At 40.0% G+C, this 19,433-nt stretch overlaps 1 protein-coding gene across 1 annotated transcript in view; it reads left to right on the plus strand.

Moving 5' to 3' along the window:
- Positions 1-19,433, plus strand: part of AHCTF1 (AT-hook containing transcription factor 1) — an 80,671-nt gene that overhangs the window by 37,987 nt on the left and 23,251 nt on the right. Inside the window, exons 14-25 of the mRNA XM_080824045.1 lie at positions 3,969-4,059; positions 5,096-5,185; positions 7,244-7,384; positions 8,008-8,112; positions 8,993-9,086; positions 10,851-10,974; positions 11,118-11,174; positions 12,386-12,532; positions 13,092-13,279; positions 18,148-18,292; positions 18,370-18,501; positions 19,211-19,361. Coding sequence (XP_080680171.1) covers positions 3,969-4,059; positions 5,096-5,185; positions 7,244-7,384; positions 8,008-8,112; positions 8,993-9,086; positions 10,851-10,974; positions 11,118-11,174; positions 12,386-12,532; positions 13,092-13,279; positions 18,148-18,292; positions 18,370-18,501; positions 19,211-19,361 — 1,465 coding nt within the window. The remainder of the gene's footprint in view (positions 1-3,968; positions 4,060-5,095; positions 5,186-7,243; positions 7,385-8,007; positions 8,113-8,992; positions 9,087-10,850; positions 10,975-11,117; positions 11,175-12,385; positions 12,533-13,091; positions 13,280-18,147; positions 18,293-18,369; positions 18,502-19,210; positions 19,362-19,433) is intronic.

Below are 19,433 nucleotides of genomic sequence, written 5' to 3' on the forward strand. Positions count from 1 at the left end.
CAGATGATACACTCTATTTTGCATGGGTATAGTTCATGGAGAGGAATCCTCTTCTTGAGGATAGTAGATGGAACATGCACCATTTCAGTGGAGAAAGCCCACACTTTTGGGGAGCCATTCCATTTTCCCAAAGATCTGTGATGCAGGTGTCCATGGTTCTTCACTGCAGGGTCCCAAGGGGGTACGGCTGGCTGTTCCATAGACTAAGTGTCCACCGGTTGCCTGTTTTTAGCCCAGGTCTGACCACTCTTGCCCCCCCTACTTTCCTCTGTACCTGGACTCTCCAAGGACTTAGCCTGAGGGCTCAGAGAGCTAACCTGACTAGATTCTCATCTGTAGCTCCCGTCTGTGAGGACCTAAGGACGCGGTTTCCTTCACACTGTTGAGTTCATCACCTTTCCTCATGATTGCCATTCATGGATTCTGTTGAGCTGTCTCACCCCATGATGCCTTCTCTTTTCTTTGCCCTCGTTGATTGATACCTTTCTCTGCTATTTACGATTGATCACTCACTGGGGTCTGGTGATGATACCAGGGCAGCAAGTAAATGGCTGTGTGTGATGTTCCATCTTTATCCACAGGTAACAAGAATTTTCTTTTTTTCAGGAAAGGCTAAAGCAGTTTATAAGGTTGCTTTTGTCTGTTGTGAGTAATAAATGGTCTTTTTTAACCCATCTACTTGATCAGAGTTATGGGAGAATTACTAATACATTGTGCAGAAGATACCTATTCTTTCTGTCTAATGGCCCAAGAATACTGTTGAGGGCTTTGTTTGATAAAACAGCATCATCCCACTGTGGGCGGTTGATTTCCAACCATATGCATTCAGGGGACACCTTTGCTCAGTCTTTCGTTCATAGTATTCTATTTTATAGTGTCCATTCCGCTGCCCTCAAGAAGACAAGGAGAAAAAGCACCAGATTCACGGTGGTTTTCTGCAGCCCTGATTAGATTCATTGAAAGACCTCCAGGAACTTCGGCCCCAGTGGCCTTGCCCACCCTACTGTCAGGAACTGGAACTTACTTTCCGGCCCAGTGCTCCAGCTTCCTGACCGCAGAGAACTCACTGCTCATCACCCTCAGGCCTTGGGCACTCCAAAGTGCTCCATTTAATTTTCTCACTTTAGGGAACTTGATACAGATTTTTTTTTTCTGATTACATACTGTCAAATTTAGTTAAAGCGGTAATATCTTAAAAATGTGAAAAACAACTTGTAATTCAGCCACGTGAATAAAACAGCATTTAATGTTTTCCGTGATTAAATCTAGTATCCACCCCATTTGGGTTTTTTCCCCCAATTACATAAATAATACATGAATAATTTGGATTTAGAAAATCGGCTATAGTGTATTGAGGCATGTAACTATTGGCATTTTGTTAACCATCCTTCGTGTACCCTTTTTTTTTAAACTCCATTCCCAGAACAGGCCAAAGTAAATTACATTCTTTAGCAATGCACATGTAGAGCTAAAACAAAAAGAAAAGCAAGAACATGATGACTTCAGAAGGCAGGAAAGGGGTCATGGTTGCCATGGGAGATGAGAGGGGTGGGTGGGATTTGTTTTTGGTCAGGTCCAAGCAGACACGGCTTCCAGGTTACTGCCACATATTCTCAGTCTAAACCTGGGTGGTGGTCTTGTCAGTGTCCCCTTCGTAATCATTTGTTTGTATACATGGTGCATGGACTTTATGTATACTTTTCTTTCATGCATCTCTTTGTATCCCTTCTTCATATCGGGAAAAGGATGATACAGATGCAATTTCATATTTTCATTGGGTGGTCAGTATTCTGTTAATTACATTATTTGCAGGTTTTGCCCTTGTTTTACTGGGTCTTTTTTCCCTCTTGATTTATTTTATGGTATCTTTTGCTACATACAAATTAATATTTTTGTAATCAAATGCTCCTGGCTTAAAAAACCTTTCTAATCAATGCTTCATTAACATGTAAGGCTTAGTTCATCTGTGTTCATCAGGTAAAGGTTGATTTTCTTTCTCCTGGATGATGATGAGTGCAGCTGTGCTATACCCCTTACAAAATAGAACACAGAGTGTCCTTTTGTCACACTACCAAGATACCACATTTATTTGATTTCCTCTGTGTATTGGGTTCTGTCTCTGGGTTTTTTATTATGTCCCATTAATCTGATCTATTTCTATGCCATTTTAATATACTGCTCTAATATTTGCTTATGTGGCCCTTTTTTTCCTTTAATTGTCAATTCATAGGCATTTATTCTTTTGTATTAATTATAAGATGATTTTATCCAGCACTCCCATTGGAACTCTTCTTGGAAATTTGTTATAGTCATGTATTAATTTTGGAGAGAATATTTTTATCATCATCTCATACAAGTCTAAATGGTCTATATTCTCATTTATTCAGGGTTGGTTTTCTATCTCAGCAAGATCTTACAGTTCTTTTCAGTTCTTACAGGTGTCTCTTATGTTTTTATCTCTTAAGTGCCCTGTAGTTGTACTGCTTGTGACTAGAACGTTTTTCCTCTATTAAATTCTGGGTGGCTATTGCTAGTACATAAAAATGCAGTTGGTTTTTGTGTATTCACTTAATATCTATTTATCAAATCAGAATCTTTTAGATTTTCAAGGTCTGGAGTCATCAGCAAATACGGGCTTCTATTTTTTCCATTTTTGTTTATCTTCTCACAGTGTTTGGTAGAACCTCTACAAACTGTGGAAAAACAGTGGTACCAGCAGACATTCTTGTTTTGTCCCCAATGTTAATGTAAATTGCTTTACTGAGTCTCCATTTGGAATCATGCTTTTCTTCATTTTGAGGGAGTCTTTTTTTTTTTTTTTAAACAGATTTTTATTTATTTATTTGACAGAGAGATCACAAGTAGGCAGAGCGGCAGGCAGAGAGAGAGAGAGAGAGGAGGAAGCAGGCTCCCTGCGGAGCAGAGAGCCTGATGCGGGACTCGATCCCAGGACCCTGAGATCATGACCTGAGCCGAAGGCAGAGGCTTAACCCACTGAGCCACCCAGGCGCCCCATTTTGAGGGAGTCTTTATCATAGTCAAGCCCCTCTGTTCCTGTTTGACTCATCTGTTTTTTCATTCAATTCTTTTAAAAAAGTTTCCTGCTCTACTGAATGAAATTCATGTTTCTTTGCTATTCAGTATGATTTATAATGATTTTAAATAAGACTTGTTAAGACACAGCTATATCTTATAGTCACCTGCTTACAGTGGTTTTTAGTAAATCCATGGAATTGTCCACCTATCTCCACATTCAGTTTGAGAACATTTTTCTCACCCCCACAAAACCTCCATGTTCTCCCCCAACTCCCCGGCTTTCAAACCACTCTGCTTTCTGTCTTTTCATTTCTCCTGGGTGTGGAGTTGCTGGGTCATGACGTAACTCAGTATATGAGTTTCCCAGAGTGGCTACCATTTTCCATCCCCACCATCAGTGTATGAGGATTCCAATTACTCCACAGGGCCACCAATGCCTCTCACTGCCTTTGTGTTTATAGCCACCTAGAGAGTCATGAGTTTTTAACTCTTTAAGTGTGTTTGTATTTTTAAAATTAAAAAAAAATAAAAAAAAATTTTTAAATTTAAAATATTTTTAAAATTTAATTTTAAATTTAATTTAAAATTAAAAATTTAAAATTTTAAAAATTGTATTTTTAAAATTTTAAAATTTAAAATTTTTAAAATTAATTGGTTTTAAAGAGAATGCCTGTGGGGGAGGGGGAGAGGGAGAGAGAGAACCTCAAGCAGACTCTCTGCTGAGCGTGGAGCCCCACACAGGGCTCGATCCCAGGATGCTGACATCATGACCTGAGCCAAAACCAGCAGTTGGATACTTAACCCACTGAGCCACCCAGGTGTCCCTAAATGTTTGTATTTTTATAGAACTTGCTGTCTCTGAGTCAGTGATCAGATATCCTTTATCCTCATTTCTTACTCTTTTTCCTTCTTTTTTTAAATGCATGGCTCAGGAAGAACAGTTAGAAGCTATATTGTCAGCAGCAATCCACACAAGTTGCCTGGGACTTCTGACTGGATGTATCAAAAAGTGGACAAAAGAAGGTAAGATTATGGTTTTTAACAAATCACTTTTATATTTAAAATTTTTTAAATGATTAATTTGGGAGGTTTAGTTAAACTTTATTTTGAGCTAATTGTAGATTCACATTGCTATTTTAAGACATTGTGTAGAGAGATCCTGTGTTACCCTTTATCACCACCCTCCCCCTGCAAGATCTGGTAAGCCTCTGGTACAGTATCTCAGTCAGGACCCCCATGTTGTCCTTTTTATAGCCACACCTATGTCCCCCTACGCATAACCCCAGGGAGCCACCAGTCTGTTCTCTACTTCTGTAATTTTGTCATTTCAAAAATGTTTAGAAATGACATTATACAATATGTAACTTTGGGATTGACTCTTCAGCAAAATTCTCTGGGATTCATCCCAGTTGCTATGTATCCTTCTCTTTTAAAAACACACATGCTACCCCCCCTTTATTTTTGTTGAGTCATTTGAGAATAAGTTGAAGGCATCAACATTTCTCTACTTGTAAGTAATTCAGTATTATTTCCAAGACCAAGAACATTCATTACAAAACCACTTTATACTTATAAAATTCAGAAAAACATTGATACATGCCATATCTGATCCCCGGACATTACTGGAATGTTATTAATTGTGCCAGTAACGTCCTTGATAGCATTTATAGGGATAGAGAATCCAGAATGGAATCCAGCATACACTTTGTATTTAGTTTTTATGTCCTTTTAATCTCTCTTAATCTCATATAATTCCCAGGCTTTTTCTTTCAAGAAATTGGCTTTTTTTTTTTAAAGATAAGCCTCTCAATTTGCAGACAGCCTTTCAGTGTGTGTCGTTAAGCTTTCCTCCTGATAAGATTCAGAGTTGACATTCTTCACAGCAGCACGGCGTAAAACAGCGTGCTCTTTGCCGTGTTTCGTACCAGTTTGTTAGTGTTGACATTCCCATTGCTCACTTGATCATTGTGGTCTTGGTCAGGATTCCCCACTGGAGCTACTAATTTTTTGTTTGTAATTAATAATCCTTTATTTTTTTCCATTGATATTTACTAATAAGAACAACCAAATTCTGCGGCCAATCTTCGCTTTGTTCTTGAGTGGACATGGAATAAAGTGGTTTTTACAAAAGAGGAATTTGACAGACTGTGTAAGTATTATATTAAAATATTAACCTTGATTTGTGTTTTAAGTACATTACAATCATCATTTTTAATCATTTTGAAGTTGTAAACTTGTTTTTTTTTAAAGATTTTATGAGTTTATTTGAGAGAGAGCACAAGTAGGGGGGAGGGGCAGCAGGCAGAGGGAGAGGGAGAAGTAGGCTTCCCGCGGAATAGGGAGCCCGAATCGGGACTCGATCCCAGGTCCCTGGAATCATGACCTGAGCCGAAGGCAGATGATTAACAGACTGAGCCACCTAGGTGCCCCTGAAGTTGTAAACTCTTTAAAGAAGTCTCAGAGGAAAAACTTCTCTTTTAATGTTGGGGTGGCAAAATTAGTATTATTTTTATGTTTGCTTTTAAACATTTTATTTTTAAATAATTTCTACACCCAGCATGGGGCTCAAACTTAAAACTTCAAGTTGAAGAGTCACATGCTCCACCACTGACCCAGTCAGGCGCCCCGACAAAATTCTTTCTTGAGCAAGACTTTGCAATCGATTATTAAACTGGCAACATGTTAACATGCCTATAATACCAAGTTTCAGAGTTGTACATTATCTTTGATCTTAAGAGATTAATTTATGAAGTTTGCTGATGGTGGAGTCAGGGGGATATGCCAGTTGACCTCAGAAGGTCCCCTTCTTACTCATTTTCTATTCAAAATATTTATTACCAAAAAAAAGCTAAAGAGGAGGGCAAAAACTCATCACCTCTGTCTTCTGCTAGCAGGTGTCATTATCAGTCATTCGCAGTAATTTTTCTTCTTGCCAGGCTTATTCATTCATCTGTCATTCATCTGAGTTTTGAGGTGTCCTATAAATATTAGAAACCCATTATGTGCAAAAGTAATGTGATTGCCCTGTACATGGAAGTATAATTTAAGTTTATTTAGAAGTATGTATTTTTGTTATTTCTATCATTGTATCAATGATGAATGAATTAGATGGACTTTTTAATTAAGTTATTTTTAGTAGAGAATCTACTGTTAGAGACATGGGGTTCTTTAGTATTTTTAGGTCATACTTACAAACCATAAATATGAAATAATTATAAATACTTAAATAATTGAATAATTATTTAAATAATTATTAAATATTTAAATAATCACTTAGTTAAACAGGAGCAAACACCTGGTAATTCAGAGTTAGGGCCAAAAAATGTATTTTTTTGAGTGGAAAATATATTCAGGACTGGTTTATGTAATTCATGTAAGAAAAGAAAAAAATTCAGATTGGTTCATAAATTATATACCTTTATTACACTTTGAGCATAATATGGTACATCAGGTTTGAACCTGGTAACTTAGCCATTATTGCTGCCTTGAGCTGCATTACTGGTCAATGGAGTTTTTTTAAAAACCTAAATGTAATAAAAAGACAAAGCATAGTATTTTAAATGTATTGGAAATGAAGCAAATCAATTTGATTTGAGGAAGGATTTCTAATTAATTAAGATATGTTTTCTAATTTCTAATTACCCAATAAATGTTAATGTGAATGAATCTTATCTAAAACATGTAACCAGTAGCAACTAAAATACCCATTTTTTCCCCAAAAATGGATCTGTAAACTCATTGTTGGGTTTAAAATGAAGGGACAGCCAAGTCTACAGTGAATTATAACAAGCACACAGTTTTATTATAAGTCTTTATCTGAGTCTTAATGTCTCACTTTTGAACACTGGAGGTGGAAAAAGTGCTCTTACAAAATAATCACAAGACAACGTGGCATGTAAAAGATCTGATAGGAAAGATTTTTACTTGAGGGGGAAGCATTTAATGGATAGACTCATTTCTAGTCAGTCTGAAGTTGACTTCATGTCCCCTTCCTCTGCTCACATTGCTTACCTTGTTCTGCATCTTAAAAAAACTAGGAATTTGTATTTGTCTCTTCTGGGTTTCTTAAGGTTATTTGCCATTTCAAAGTCTCATAATGTGTAGTCTAACTCTGTAGTTAATAGGAGTTTGAGAAATCTTGCCTTAATGATTTTAACTAATTCGGATTTATTGTGTCAGAACTAATCTGGTATTTTCTCCTGGAAAGGTACACCATTATTTGATGGCTCGTGTCGTTTCATCGACCCACAGACCATACAGGCTCTCCAGCAGTGCCACTTGCTTCTCAGCAACCTTAATTCCGTCTTAAATTGTTTCACCACAGAGGCCCAGGAGATCACGGAGAGAGGTGTGCTCTTTGTCTCGTATAAATGAGTTTTTATTTAAATTTTACTTCAAGGAAGAATAAACTTCCTTGTCTCAGATGCATCATTGTGCAAAGTACGAAGAGACCTTTTTTATTTTTATTTTTTAAATGGAAACTACAGACTATTACTAGATGTGCCCTGAGCCCATGCTTAAATAAGCTTGGGAAATCTGTGGGTTAAACTTACTGTTAAGGTAGCGTACGTACTTCCAGTAGAGTTTCAAATTCTTCAGTTATATGTAAATTTTTATTCACAGAGGTCGTTGTAAATATTTGTCTTTGTTTTGCCATTTAAACAAAATAGCCGTTTTCACGTAAAGGCCCGGTTTGAACAACCGACAGGAATATCCCTGTGCTGGTCTGTGTTACCGGCTGCGTTCGACTTCGGAAATGCAGCTCGGGTGGAAGCATGTGTAGCTCAGACGTCTGCTTGGTGAGCCGCTCCCTTTGGCATTGTGGAGGTTTTCTGTTCAGGCTACGTATATTGAAGAATCCACATACGCTGTTAAAAGTCACCAAGTAATGAGTTTTGAGAACTGGGCAGGGTCTTGATTTTCCACGCGGTTGATGCACGGCACGTTACACGGCCGGTTTTGTCTCCGCAGGCCTCATGGACTTGCACAAGAAGTGCCTGATCACGCGGCTCATCGGCCAGTACACGCAGGTGGTGCTCTGGTTCTGTCACTCCGGGCTCTTACCCGAGGGCTCAGGTAAAACACGGACTTCAGCTGTGAATATTACTGAAGACTTTCTGAAATCTCTGTCGTGTGGGGGATTCTCATTTTCGGGTTGCCTTTCTTCCACCATACCTCTTCCATTTTCTTCTAGTCTTAAACGTTCTTTCTCACTTTGTGTCTTGAGTGCCCTGCCCCGCGCTCGATGCACAGGCGTGCCATACGTGCATATTGGGCCGAATGACATAAAAGGAAAGAGTAAACAAAATGGCCTCTGAAAAAGCATTCAGCGATATCATCGGCTATAAATTACATCCACTCAGCTCTGGGTTTTATAATCTCGTTTGCTGATCTTTTTGTCCTTAAGAGTTGTTTTAATATGCTTATTAACCAAGGTTATTTGCCATCAATCGAATACCTCTTTTCAGCTAATTTATGCTACCAAGAATTAGATTTGACTTTTGCTCTGCTTATGTAGAGAACACTTCTAAGGCCTCTAATTTCCTGCATTTCCAGGGCACACATTAGATTCTGTTGCGAAGCACTTCTGTCCCTTTGTCTAATTGCTGTTGACCTTACTCTTTCATTAATTCTCTGATTTTTACCTAAATAGTGAATACTGCTTGCTTTCTAAGTATATGAGTGATTAAGGGTTAAGGGGGTAGAATCATTTCTGGAGTAGCTTTTCCAGAGTTTTAAGCCAACATCCTTGTTTTTACCAACTGTTATGAGAGACTCTGTTCTCTCATTTGTGTGTCTGTTAATAAAGGGATGTGTATTTATTACTTAAATTTAGGAAGCCTGCAGACTAAACAGTATCATGCAGTTATAGTAAAATATTAATGTGGATAACCTTAGGTATTGTTGGGATGTTTTGGAAATATTACTAATTTTTCTGACTCTTAAAAAACTCTAGATGATGCTGTGCAGTTGTCCAGGTTGTACTACAACTACCCTGTAATTCAGAACTACTACACCAGTCGTCGACAGAAGTGTGAGCATCTGGCAAGGTACCTTCCAGAATTTTCCAAAACCTCTTAGAAGTTACTTTTGTAAGAAGTCATCGCTTTCTCAGAACAGAATTCATGAGGCTACAGAAAGATGAAATGCGTGGAATTCTTAAGTGACAGAATTTGTTACTGGCATTATTATTTTAGTTGTAACATTTGTGTGTTTGCCTTGACCTGTTACATCTCATTTGATAATTTGAGTGTGGCTACTCAGTATTTCCTAATTAAGAGTTGGTACCACAGTTGATTTATTAGAAGAGATTCTGTCATTTAAGCATGTATTTTTCCTGAGGATTCTTAATTTATTTATTTATTTATTTATTTTGACAGAGATCACAAGTAGGCAGAGAAGCAGACAGAGAGAGAGGAAGGGAAGCAGGCTCTCTGCTGAGCAAGAGAGCCCAATGCGGGGTTCGATCCCAGGACCCCGGAGTCATGACCTGAGCTGAAGGCAGAGGCTTTAACCGACTGAGCCACCCAGGCTCCCCCTGAGGATTCTTATTTAGAAAATGACTAAAGGCTCCCAATTCATCAGAAAGCCACAAAGCATACCATAAGTTAGGCTTTTTCCATTCTTTCCATTAACAGTTGCTTTTCACGCCCTTCAACCACTGTGTTCTTGTTCTCTTTGTCTTACTTCCTTTATTTTTCCTTTTTTATATACATGAATGTTACTCTCTTTGGTTCCCTTGAAATAATGAAGCAGAGGTAATAGAAGAAAGAGCAGGGATTAGATAGTCGTGTTCCTCGGGTGGGAGTGACGCTTGTAGCACAGCATGCAACGTTGACAGCGGTGGTTCACGAACATGGACGTCAGGTGTGTTGTCAGAATCCCCCAGAAATCAGTCCTCAGAAGGCCGTGCTGTCTATAATTTGGTGTGTGGCAAGTTTGGGGTCCAGTACTTTAGAAGAAGTAATCTCGGAGCCTAGGCACCGAGGTGGGAGATTTATTAGGCATATTATATTTATTTAATTTTTAAAGATTTTATTTATTTGAGAGAGAGCACACACTCCAGCAGAGGGAGGAGGACAGAGAGCGACTGTGAAGCAGACTCCCCGCTGAGTGCAGAGCCCGCCGTGGGGCTTCATCTCACGACCCTCAGATCATGATCCTAGCCAAAGTCAGGAGTTGGATGCTCACCCAACTGAGCCACCCAAGCGCCCCTATCAGGCATATTTTAAAATTCTAGATCCGTTGGTTCCTAAGTGTGTGTCCCTGAACGGCGTTGCTACTTTTTCTAATCCTGCTTGTCACGTAAGTCGCGCAGGCCGTGTAAATGAAGGTGGTGTGGTGCTGTCAGGGAAAGCTCGGGAAGGAGGAACTGCCACCCGCCTGGCTGTTGTAGATGAGGCAGGGACGGGTTCTGCTGACCACTGCAGGCGCTTGGGGATAGGTTTTTGAAGGAATCTATGGGTCAGAAGACTCAGGTGGTGAAAGGGAACTCATAGCCCTTTGACTGAACTGCTGGGTGTGTATACCCGACTGGCTGCCGTGCTCTTGGGCAGTTTGCTCTGGATGGTAGAAGTAAGCTCACGCATCTGGCGGCTGGACCGCGCTCTCCCCTGGGGAACCTGTGTGCACCGGCTTGCTGGAGACCAAGCCCAAGGCTTCACAGGTTCATCTAATTCTTGTTGGTGACTGGACTTCACGTGGTGCCAAATGGGGTCCTGTTCTCAACTCTCTTCTCCTTTGGATTGTGGGGACCACAAAAGTTTGGAATAAACATGAATGGCGAATGATCCTGAATGTTGCCTGTTTTGCAGAGGGAAATGGAACCCTGATTGCCTGATGATTGACGAAATGGTGGCTCAGTTGGGAGACGGCGTTGAGAGGTTGTGGAAGCGGGATGAAGGAGGCACAGGAAAATACCCTCCATCTAGTCTGCACGTACGTTTCTGGCCACACGCTCCCCCTGAAGACTCTGCGATTGCTGGGGGTATTGTTCCCGCCCGGCACAGGCTTGGGAGAATTAGGAAGTGTGAATGAGTGAACATATAAAAAACACGCTGAATTTTCTATTCCTTTTACAGGCACTGCTTGACATATACCTATTGGATGACGTCACTGAAACAAGCAAACATGCTGTTGTATCCTTTAAACCCTATCAATTCCTGTATTACGTGCATCATAAAATTTGAGAGTAATAGGAACCTTGAACGTCTAATCCAATCTCAGCTGCACATTTGCAGTCTTTTTATAGGAAGGTTAACCCAGGGTCTGTTGTTTGGGTTCTATGGTCTGTGGCAAACCTGAATCTATGCAGAATTTTGTTTTAGATTTAATTTTCTGGGGTTAGGATCCACTGCTCTCATCAGATTCTCGTGTGTGTGTGTGTGTGTGTATGACATCATCAGAGTTACCAACAGCAATTCTGAAACATTGCTGGCTAAATGGCCTTCTTTTTTCTTTTTCTTTTTTAAAAGATTTTATGTATTTGTTTGTCAGAGAGAGAGGGCACAAGCAGGAGTGGCAGGCAGAGGGAGAAGCAGGCTCCCCACTGAGCAGGGAGACCAATACAGGACTCAATCCCAGGACCCTGAGATCATGACCTGAGCCAAAGGCAGGGGCTTAACCTACTGAACCACCCAGGCATCAAATGATCTTTCTTAATGAGGTTAACTTATGTGTTCAATACGAATACATAATAAGTTAATTTAATATTATGTTAGGCATCGGGTCTGAACCCAGTCTTATTTGCAATAGTATTTTTGTGCTGATGTCAGTTTCTGAGTTTAAAAATGTGTAGTTCCAGGGAGGGGTGGCTCAGTCGATTAAGCATTTGCCTTTGGCTCCGGTCATGGTTCCAGGGTCCTGAGAACGAGTCCTGCATTATGCTCCTTGCTCAGCAGGGAGTTTGCTTCTCTCTCTCTCTCTCTCTGTCAAATAAATAAATAAAATCTTTTTTTTAAAATGTGTAGTTCCAAAAAAAAATGTGTAGTTCCATTCATAATTTATAAGTTACATGATGTGTTTGCTTTAGCTTTTGGCTTTTGCTGGTAACTAGAATTTTGTCTGTACCTCTGCCTCTTCAGTGCTAATAAGCTACTGACTTCATGAGGAAAGTGGGCTTTTGTTCATCTCTTTTGCAGTGGTACTTAGTACTGAGCATGAATTTGCATCTAGAACTGGCTGGACCTGTCATTTAATAACACTGCCATACCAGGATATCCGTTTAGGCTTTCGGAATCCTGAAAGCAGCCTCTTTAAGCCTCTGCTGCTGTAGTCTCTCGATCCCTAATACAAGTAGATATGTAGGACATTTTCTTCTTGTTATTGTCCTTAATTCTCTTTTTTAAAGACCATTTATTTGTTGCTTGATATTATGTATTCCTTCCCAAACAAAACAGATACTTGCATTGAGTCATTTCCCACTGCCTTTGCCATTCCTTGGGGCCAGGTGAAACTTATTCAAGGCTTTTGGCTGATAGATCATAATGACTATGTGGTAAGTCTGTTCACTGAGAATGTAAGCTTTCATCAGCTGTTAGAATTTCAGAAAGTACGTAGCTGGATTAACTGTAATATTAAAGATACGACTCAGTCTACTTGTGGAGTAATTTACGGACTCAGTTCAGTCGAAGATACCTTTACCAAGCACTGTCGTCGGCAGTGAGAATACAAAGATGCAACACTTCAGGACCCCAGGTCCCACAAGGTCTAAAGAAGGAAATAAGTAGTAAACAATTACTAGTGGTGCAGATTCGGCCGTTGTTTTGTTACAGACCCGCTTGGTGTGTTGCCATAGACGGCAGGACTTGGTATTGATGTTTGACCTTGGTGGCGGAAAGATTTTACATCAGATCTCAACCAGGCCTCAGAAGAATGGGGCTTTTGATAGGCTTTTATTTAAAATAAAATGTACATGGATTAAAGTAGAACGTGACAGGTTATGTTTAAACTGTTGTTTGTGGCTGTAGTGTCCCCTGTCTTTTTAAAGGCTAGGTGTTTTGTCCAAGTGCAGCACATTCTATGTGCATGTAGCATTTTTCGTGTTCTCTTTGCAGAGTGGCTTGGATCTTCTATTCCACCCAGCTACTGTAAAACCCGTGTCATGGCAACACTCAAAGATTATTGAAGCCTTCATGAGTCAGGGGGAGCACAGACAAGCCCTCCGATACATTCAGACAATGAAGCCCACAGTGTCTAGTGGTGAGGATGTTACCCTTCACCTCACCGTTTTGCTTTCCAATAAGTAAGTACATGTTTTGAAAATACCATTGAAGTCTTGATCATATATGTTAATAAAATGGAATTGATGAGACAGTAATATAAAATGATTTGCTTTGGTTGCATTTGCATCCTGTTCTTAGGATTCTTCATTGTCAATGTGAAGAAAAACGTAAAAAACCTTTTATCTTAGAATAGGATGAAGGAGTACTCTTGAGTAAAAGGGGAAGCCAAACTGAGCTTCAGAATTCTCTCTCTTGCTAAATGGCATTGTGGGCATCTCCCCTGTGGGCAGTTGAGGTTTGAGTGGGGGGGTAAAGGTGGGGGGAAGGAGCCAAAGATACAAAGGAAGGATAAAGCCCTATTGAGTTGTAAAATCAGGTTTTGTATCTTAAATACCTGAACCAAATGTGATTTGAGTAGGTCCTGTCTTTACATTGTTCCTTTTCTTCCCTTTGCCAGTGTTAATGCCCTCTAATCAGCATGCTATAGACCTGTTGATATTATAGCTGTACATGTATATTGCTGTAGTTACTTGTGTATGTGACAACTATGACAGGTTAAAGGCATGATTGGAAATACAGTTGTCTGGTAATTTGGGTTTTCTTGTTAACCATATGATTTGGGGAAATTACTTGGAGCTAATACTTCCTATGAGATTGTAACTGTTTTATACAACTCACTTTTTTTGTCAGTTCTGTTGGTTGGTCATTTTTATATTTTTAGAAATCCGTTTCTTCACTCACCCCAGATTGTTGTTTATGAACCAAACACTACTTCAGTATCAGCACTCTGAAAGTTAAGCTTTCTTTGTTCTCAATGTATTTCTGAAAGGAGAGGGTTGAATCTCTAAATTTCAGATAGAAGAGGAGTTCTATAGTATGGTAATGGGTTGAATAGATAGGTGGGACACTGCTAGTGTCCTCGAAAGTAATAAATTAGGAAGTACTTGTTGAAGTGAAATAACTTGGATTAGCCACAAACATTTGGCTAGCCGAATAAATCTGGAATGAATTTAAGGGCTAGACAAAATTTAAAGAAGCTAGCAGTGATAGAAGTTTAAAAAAATGGGTTAAGAGTCCCAGTACTGGGTAGTCAGGCAGCATGTAAATTATTTTCTGTTGCATATAAGCTGTTCAGTCTACTGACTTGAAAGAGGTGGTCCTTGATCACTAATGCTGACATCAAAAAAACAGATGTTGGAACCTTGGAAAAACACCTTTGAAAGGTTTTCCTTTCCTTGTTTTCCTCTGCGATCCTGTGATCCTTCAGTTCATTCACAACACATTTTTGTGGTTTGCTGAGTAGATCTCCATTCCCTGTCCTTCAGGCATAGCAAACGTTGTATATTCATGTTTACAACAACAGAAACACACTGCGTAACTTCTAAACGTCATTTGTCTTAAGTAAAGTCTTCGTTATCTAGTCTTAAAGTGTCCCGTAGAGGACACGCAGAAGTAAAACCACAGGGCCACCTAAAATGGCATTTGTTGAGTGGTATGGGTTCAGACCCCGCACTGTGCTATGCCAGACTACTGTGGCGAAGCGAGTCAGAGTTTTGTGTCCTAGAGCATATGAGAGTTACACTCATGTAGTGTGTGGATGTTGACACAGGATCGTATGTCAGCCTGTCTCTGCTGCTGTATCACCAAGAACCCCTGTGCATTCCTTAATGAAAGGACTTTTACTGTCAACACACTAGTTTAGCCTTTTATCAGTTGAAATAATTTTCTTATTGCTCTTCCCACCACCGTGGTTTTTTTTAACCAAAGGAAGCAGAGAGTAGTAGAGTATGAGGGCTTTCTTATTTTTCAAATTTATGTCAGTGTTGGCAATGGAATAGGCTTTCTTGAAGTTGGAGATAGTGTTGTCTCCTGCTAGAGGGGAAATGGAAAAAAACATTATCATTTGCCCTTTGCCTTCAAGTATACTCTCCTGGTAGATTAATATTCGATCAGTCATTAATCTTACTCTTACTATATTTGCTCAGTTAGGAGTGGACATCATACTTTGAATTGGAAAATTTCCATGGACTGGTGGATGGAGGGTCAGGAATTAGGGTTTTTTGTCTTTTTTAAAAATTTTCAATAATAAAATACTTACATGCTTCCGAAAGGTTCAGAAGGATACACAGTAAATTTCCAGCCTGCCGTGCAGCTTCTTGGTACCCGTCAGTGTTAATAATTTCTAGTGGTGAACCTATGTAAGCAAATGCATGTATGTTTCTTCCCCCTCCTACTTAAACCCTCCCACCCCACCTTTTTGAAAGCACTTGCTAGCATTTAATGAACCTCCCTCCACGTGGCTTCAAGCTACTAGGATGCAGGCCCCAGCCCCCCCATCACACACACCCTTCACCTCCTCAGCTCTTCTGCTGAAGTTGTTCACCCTTCATGATGACGGGCTGTTTGGGGAGAGTTCCTTTCCCCAAAGCTTTGTAGTAGTCCCATCACAGCACATCAGTGATGGGAGCAGCTCCAGGCTCATTTCTGGCAGCATACCCTTCAGCAGCCTCCCCCTACCACCCCTACACAAACAGTGCTAAAATACATACAGCACACACTATGTCTTGCTACAGTGTACTTTTTCCTCTGTTTAATTTGGACTTGATATCATGATAGGACAAAGAGACTTTCCTTACTTTTGACTGTTGCGTAGTAGTTCTTGCGATGTGCTGTGTTGGTATTTATCAAACCAGCTCCCCTCAGTGAACATTTAGGTATTTTCCAGTCTGTTGCTATTTTAAGCATTGCCGTGAGTAACCACACATTTTGCACAGGTGCAGATTTTGTTTGTAAGACATAAAATCTTAAAAGTGGAATTACTGGGGGAAGGGACATTTGATAGATCACGGCACACTGCCCTCATGAGGGTTAGGCCACTTTACCCCCATCACCTGTGCCCTTCAGTTGGTATTTGTTCATCTGGTGGGTGAAAGTGGTAATAGAGTAACAGGTTTCATCTCACCAAAATAATAAGAGAATGCACCTTTTCGTAAAGATGCTATTTCCTGCTTGTGACCTGCCTTTTGTTTTTGTGTGTGTTGTTGAGATTATTCTTCCTAACATGTTAGAGCTTTTTGTGTGTTACGGATAGTAATCCATAGGGGGTTTTTTTCCCCTCTTGTTTGTCATTTGTCTTTTTACTTTGTTTTAGAATGGATTTTGTTACGTTGAAAATCATGAAATCAGAATTACCTGTATTTTCATTTGACCTTTGTGTTTGTCTTTTCACTTTAATGTCATTTTTTGTTTTTAGTTCTCTTAATGGTATCTGCTACCACTTTTATGGTTTTTGTTTTATCATTTAGGCATTGATTTATCTGAAATTTATTTTGGTAAAAGCATTTTTAAAAGAAGATTTCAGTGTATACAGAAATAGAATAGTATGGTAAGGTTTCCATATACCAGTCTTACATCGGATTCAACAAATAGATTAGGTCCTTTATGTTCATATGATTTCTTTTTAATTTATGTTGATATACTTACTCATCCTTCTTGTTTATTTTTCTGTCTGTAAAAATGTTGTGCTCATTTTAATACTCGCATATTTTTTAGGCAGGAAAAAATTTACCCCCCTAGGACACTCAGGTTTATAACAACCATACTCTCCTCCCTGTCCTGGTATGGGTGAAATACAAGGCAGTTTTAGATTTTTAGGGAATACCTGTAAATGTGTTAGTTATCTGGGTTCTTAACCTTTGTAAGTCCTGCAGAGTATGTTAAAATATTCTAGTCCCAAAACAATAAGATGAACATCTGGCCCTGCCTGGCCCGGCAGCAGAGGGAGCCCTTTTCTTCCCTGAGGAACTTTGTATCCATAGGAAGTCTAGGTCAGTGCTGTGTGAATTATTCTTCCACGTATTTTCATGCTGAATATTAACCGATGTGACTTAGTTCACATATTCTTTTTTTTTTCTTAGTTCACATATTCTGTGTTTCTTATATGTGTCTTGGTTATTTATTAATAAGTCTTTATGTCAGTATTTGTGACTATTTCATTAACCACAGCTAAAGCTTTTTTATGAAGTTGTCCATTGAAACCAAAATTATGTGTTGACTTAGAATTTGGTAAATGATGACTTTTTTAAGAAAAATTATTTCCCTGATATTCGTATGTACTTGCCATGTTTTTATTCTACCTCTCAAAGCCCTGAAAGTTTTCAGCCCCTCCAAAAATTCTGACAATTTTAGTGTATATCTTTCAAGACATTTTGTTACCTATTTAAGTAAATAAGTACATAAACATTTATAGGCTTTGTTTTTTTACAATTTACAATTTTACAATTATAGTCACTGTTGATACAGTTTTTACAATTATAGTCACTGTTGATACAGTTTGAAGCTTGGTTTTTTGTTTTTCAAGAGTGTGTCATGAGAAACACTGTTTGATGTCTTCCTGCCCACAGAAGACAGTGTCTCATGGTCACATGGTGTCTGAAACTCCCTAATTTGACCCGTGTTTTCCAGTCAGCTCTTGCTTATAGATCAGTCAGAATATTCTTTGCCTGAGCTAAGCCCGTCAGCATCCCATAAACACAATGTCGCACGCGTAGGTCTTTGCTCCCTTCCCCTTCCACTGCTCTCCTGCCTGGCGTGCATCCGTACGGGCCCGGCTTCCTGTGCCACACCACAGTGATCCTCGTCTTCTCACTCCCATGTATGCTCTGTGCTTTCCTGTCCCGTACTCCAATAACTGACCCAGAACAGCCTCACACGAAGTCTGCTCGTGAGATCAGCAAACGTCATGATGCCGTGATGCGTGTTTAAGAAAAGCTCAGAGTTCTCCTGCGTTACAAGTCCAGAGTGTCATTGAGATTCTGTAGGTGGGTCACTCGTTTGGAAAGCTTCCAACGGCTTTTCTAACACTAGGCCTCGCGGAACGCTGTTTCAGGTACATGGTAGAGGCCTGGACATTCCTGCGGCAGCACTCCACCAGTCTGAACGTCGAGCAGCTCCTGACGCACACGTACAAAGTCTGCCAGGAGACAGGACTCATGGAGGACTTGCTGAAGCTGCCTTTCACAGACCTTGAGCAGGTAACAGTGCCCCAGCATGCACTTGCCGGAAATGCAGGAGAAGGGAGTCGCTGACCAGTGTTTTTGGTTCTTCCCAGGACTGCTTGGTGAGGTTCTTGCAGTCCAGCACCAATGTTCGGAATCACGAATTCCTTCTAGTTCACTATCTGCAGCGTGCCAATTACGTCTCCGCCCTGAGGCTGAATCAAACTCTGAAGACCAATTTTTCGGTATATAGTGAAATGGGTTCCATTATGGGGGCCAAGAGAGTAAGGAGAAGTGGTAACTTTGTTGTGTGAGAGCTTCTAGCTCGGTAACCACCTGGTTCTTTGTAATCCCCTTGACCTTGGAGATCCCTCGTCTGACCTTCTCTAGCACGTTGGGAACAGGACATTATTACTTACCTGGTCCATTTACATAGGCCATTTCTATTTAGATAACTGCCCACAGGCTTGCCAGACTAACCACTTCGCTTGGGGGGAGTTAGAGGAGGAGGTAGAGGAGCAGTGGGAGTTACGTGGTGCGAGGAGCACGGACTTCAGGGCTCAGACAGATGCTCTTTTGTGCTCTGTGCTTGGAACACGTTCTCTGAGCCTTGGTTCTTCCATCAGTAAAATGACAGTATCTCTTTGTGGGAATGCGCATGATGTGTCAGAGGTGACCTGTCGCCTGACCCACGTAGATAATTGGTACACGATGACCATTGTTAGTCGTGGAGAAAAGTCGAGCCTGGGCAGGGGTGGGGTGGAACTTAGGACAGATGGGGACTGATAATGCAGTCAGATGTGTGTAGGAGGTCCTTGGTTTGGAAGAATGGATATGTAGGGAGAAGGAAGATACTGTTAGTTATTCAGAATTATGTTTTAAATGGTAAATACATAAACATAAACATAGCACTTTTGAAGAATAAATTTTTACGGTTTATGACATGTTTAATAGAATGACCGTGATCCTCGTTTGCGGGAGAGATCAGAGGTTCGAAATGCTATAGTAGAGCAGTATGGAAAAGTCCTTCCTAAAATCCAGCGAAGATTAGCCGTTGAGCAAGCTAAGCCTTACCACCTGTCCACATCACCAGTTCTTCGAGAAGGTAAGATTTGATTGAATACTATCATAAAAACATATCTTTGGTGAGAAAGGACATCAAGTAATTTATCTCCTG

Source organism: Martes martes, assembly GCF_963455335.1.
Source record: "Martes martes genome assembly, chromosome: 15".
Classification (NCBI taxonomy): Eukaryota; Metazoa; Chordata; class Mammalia; order Carnivora; family Mustelidae; genus Martes; species Martes martes.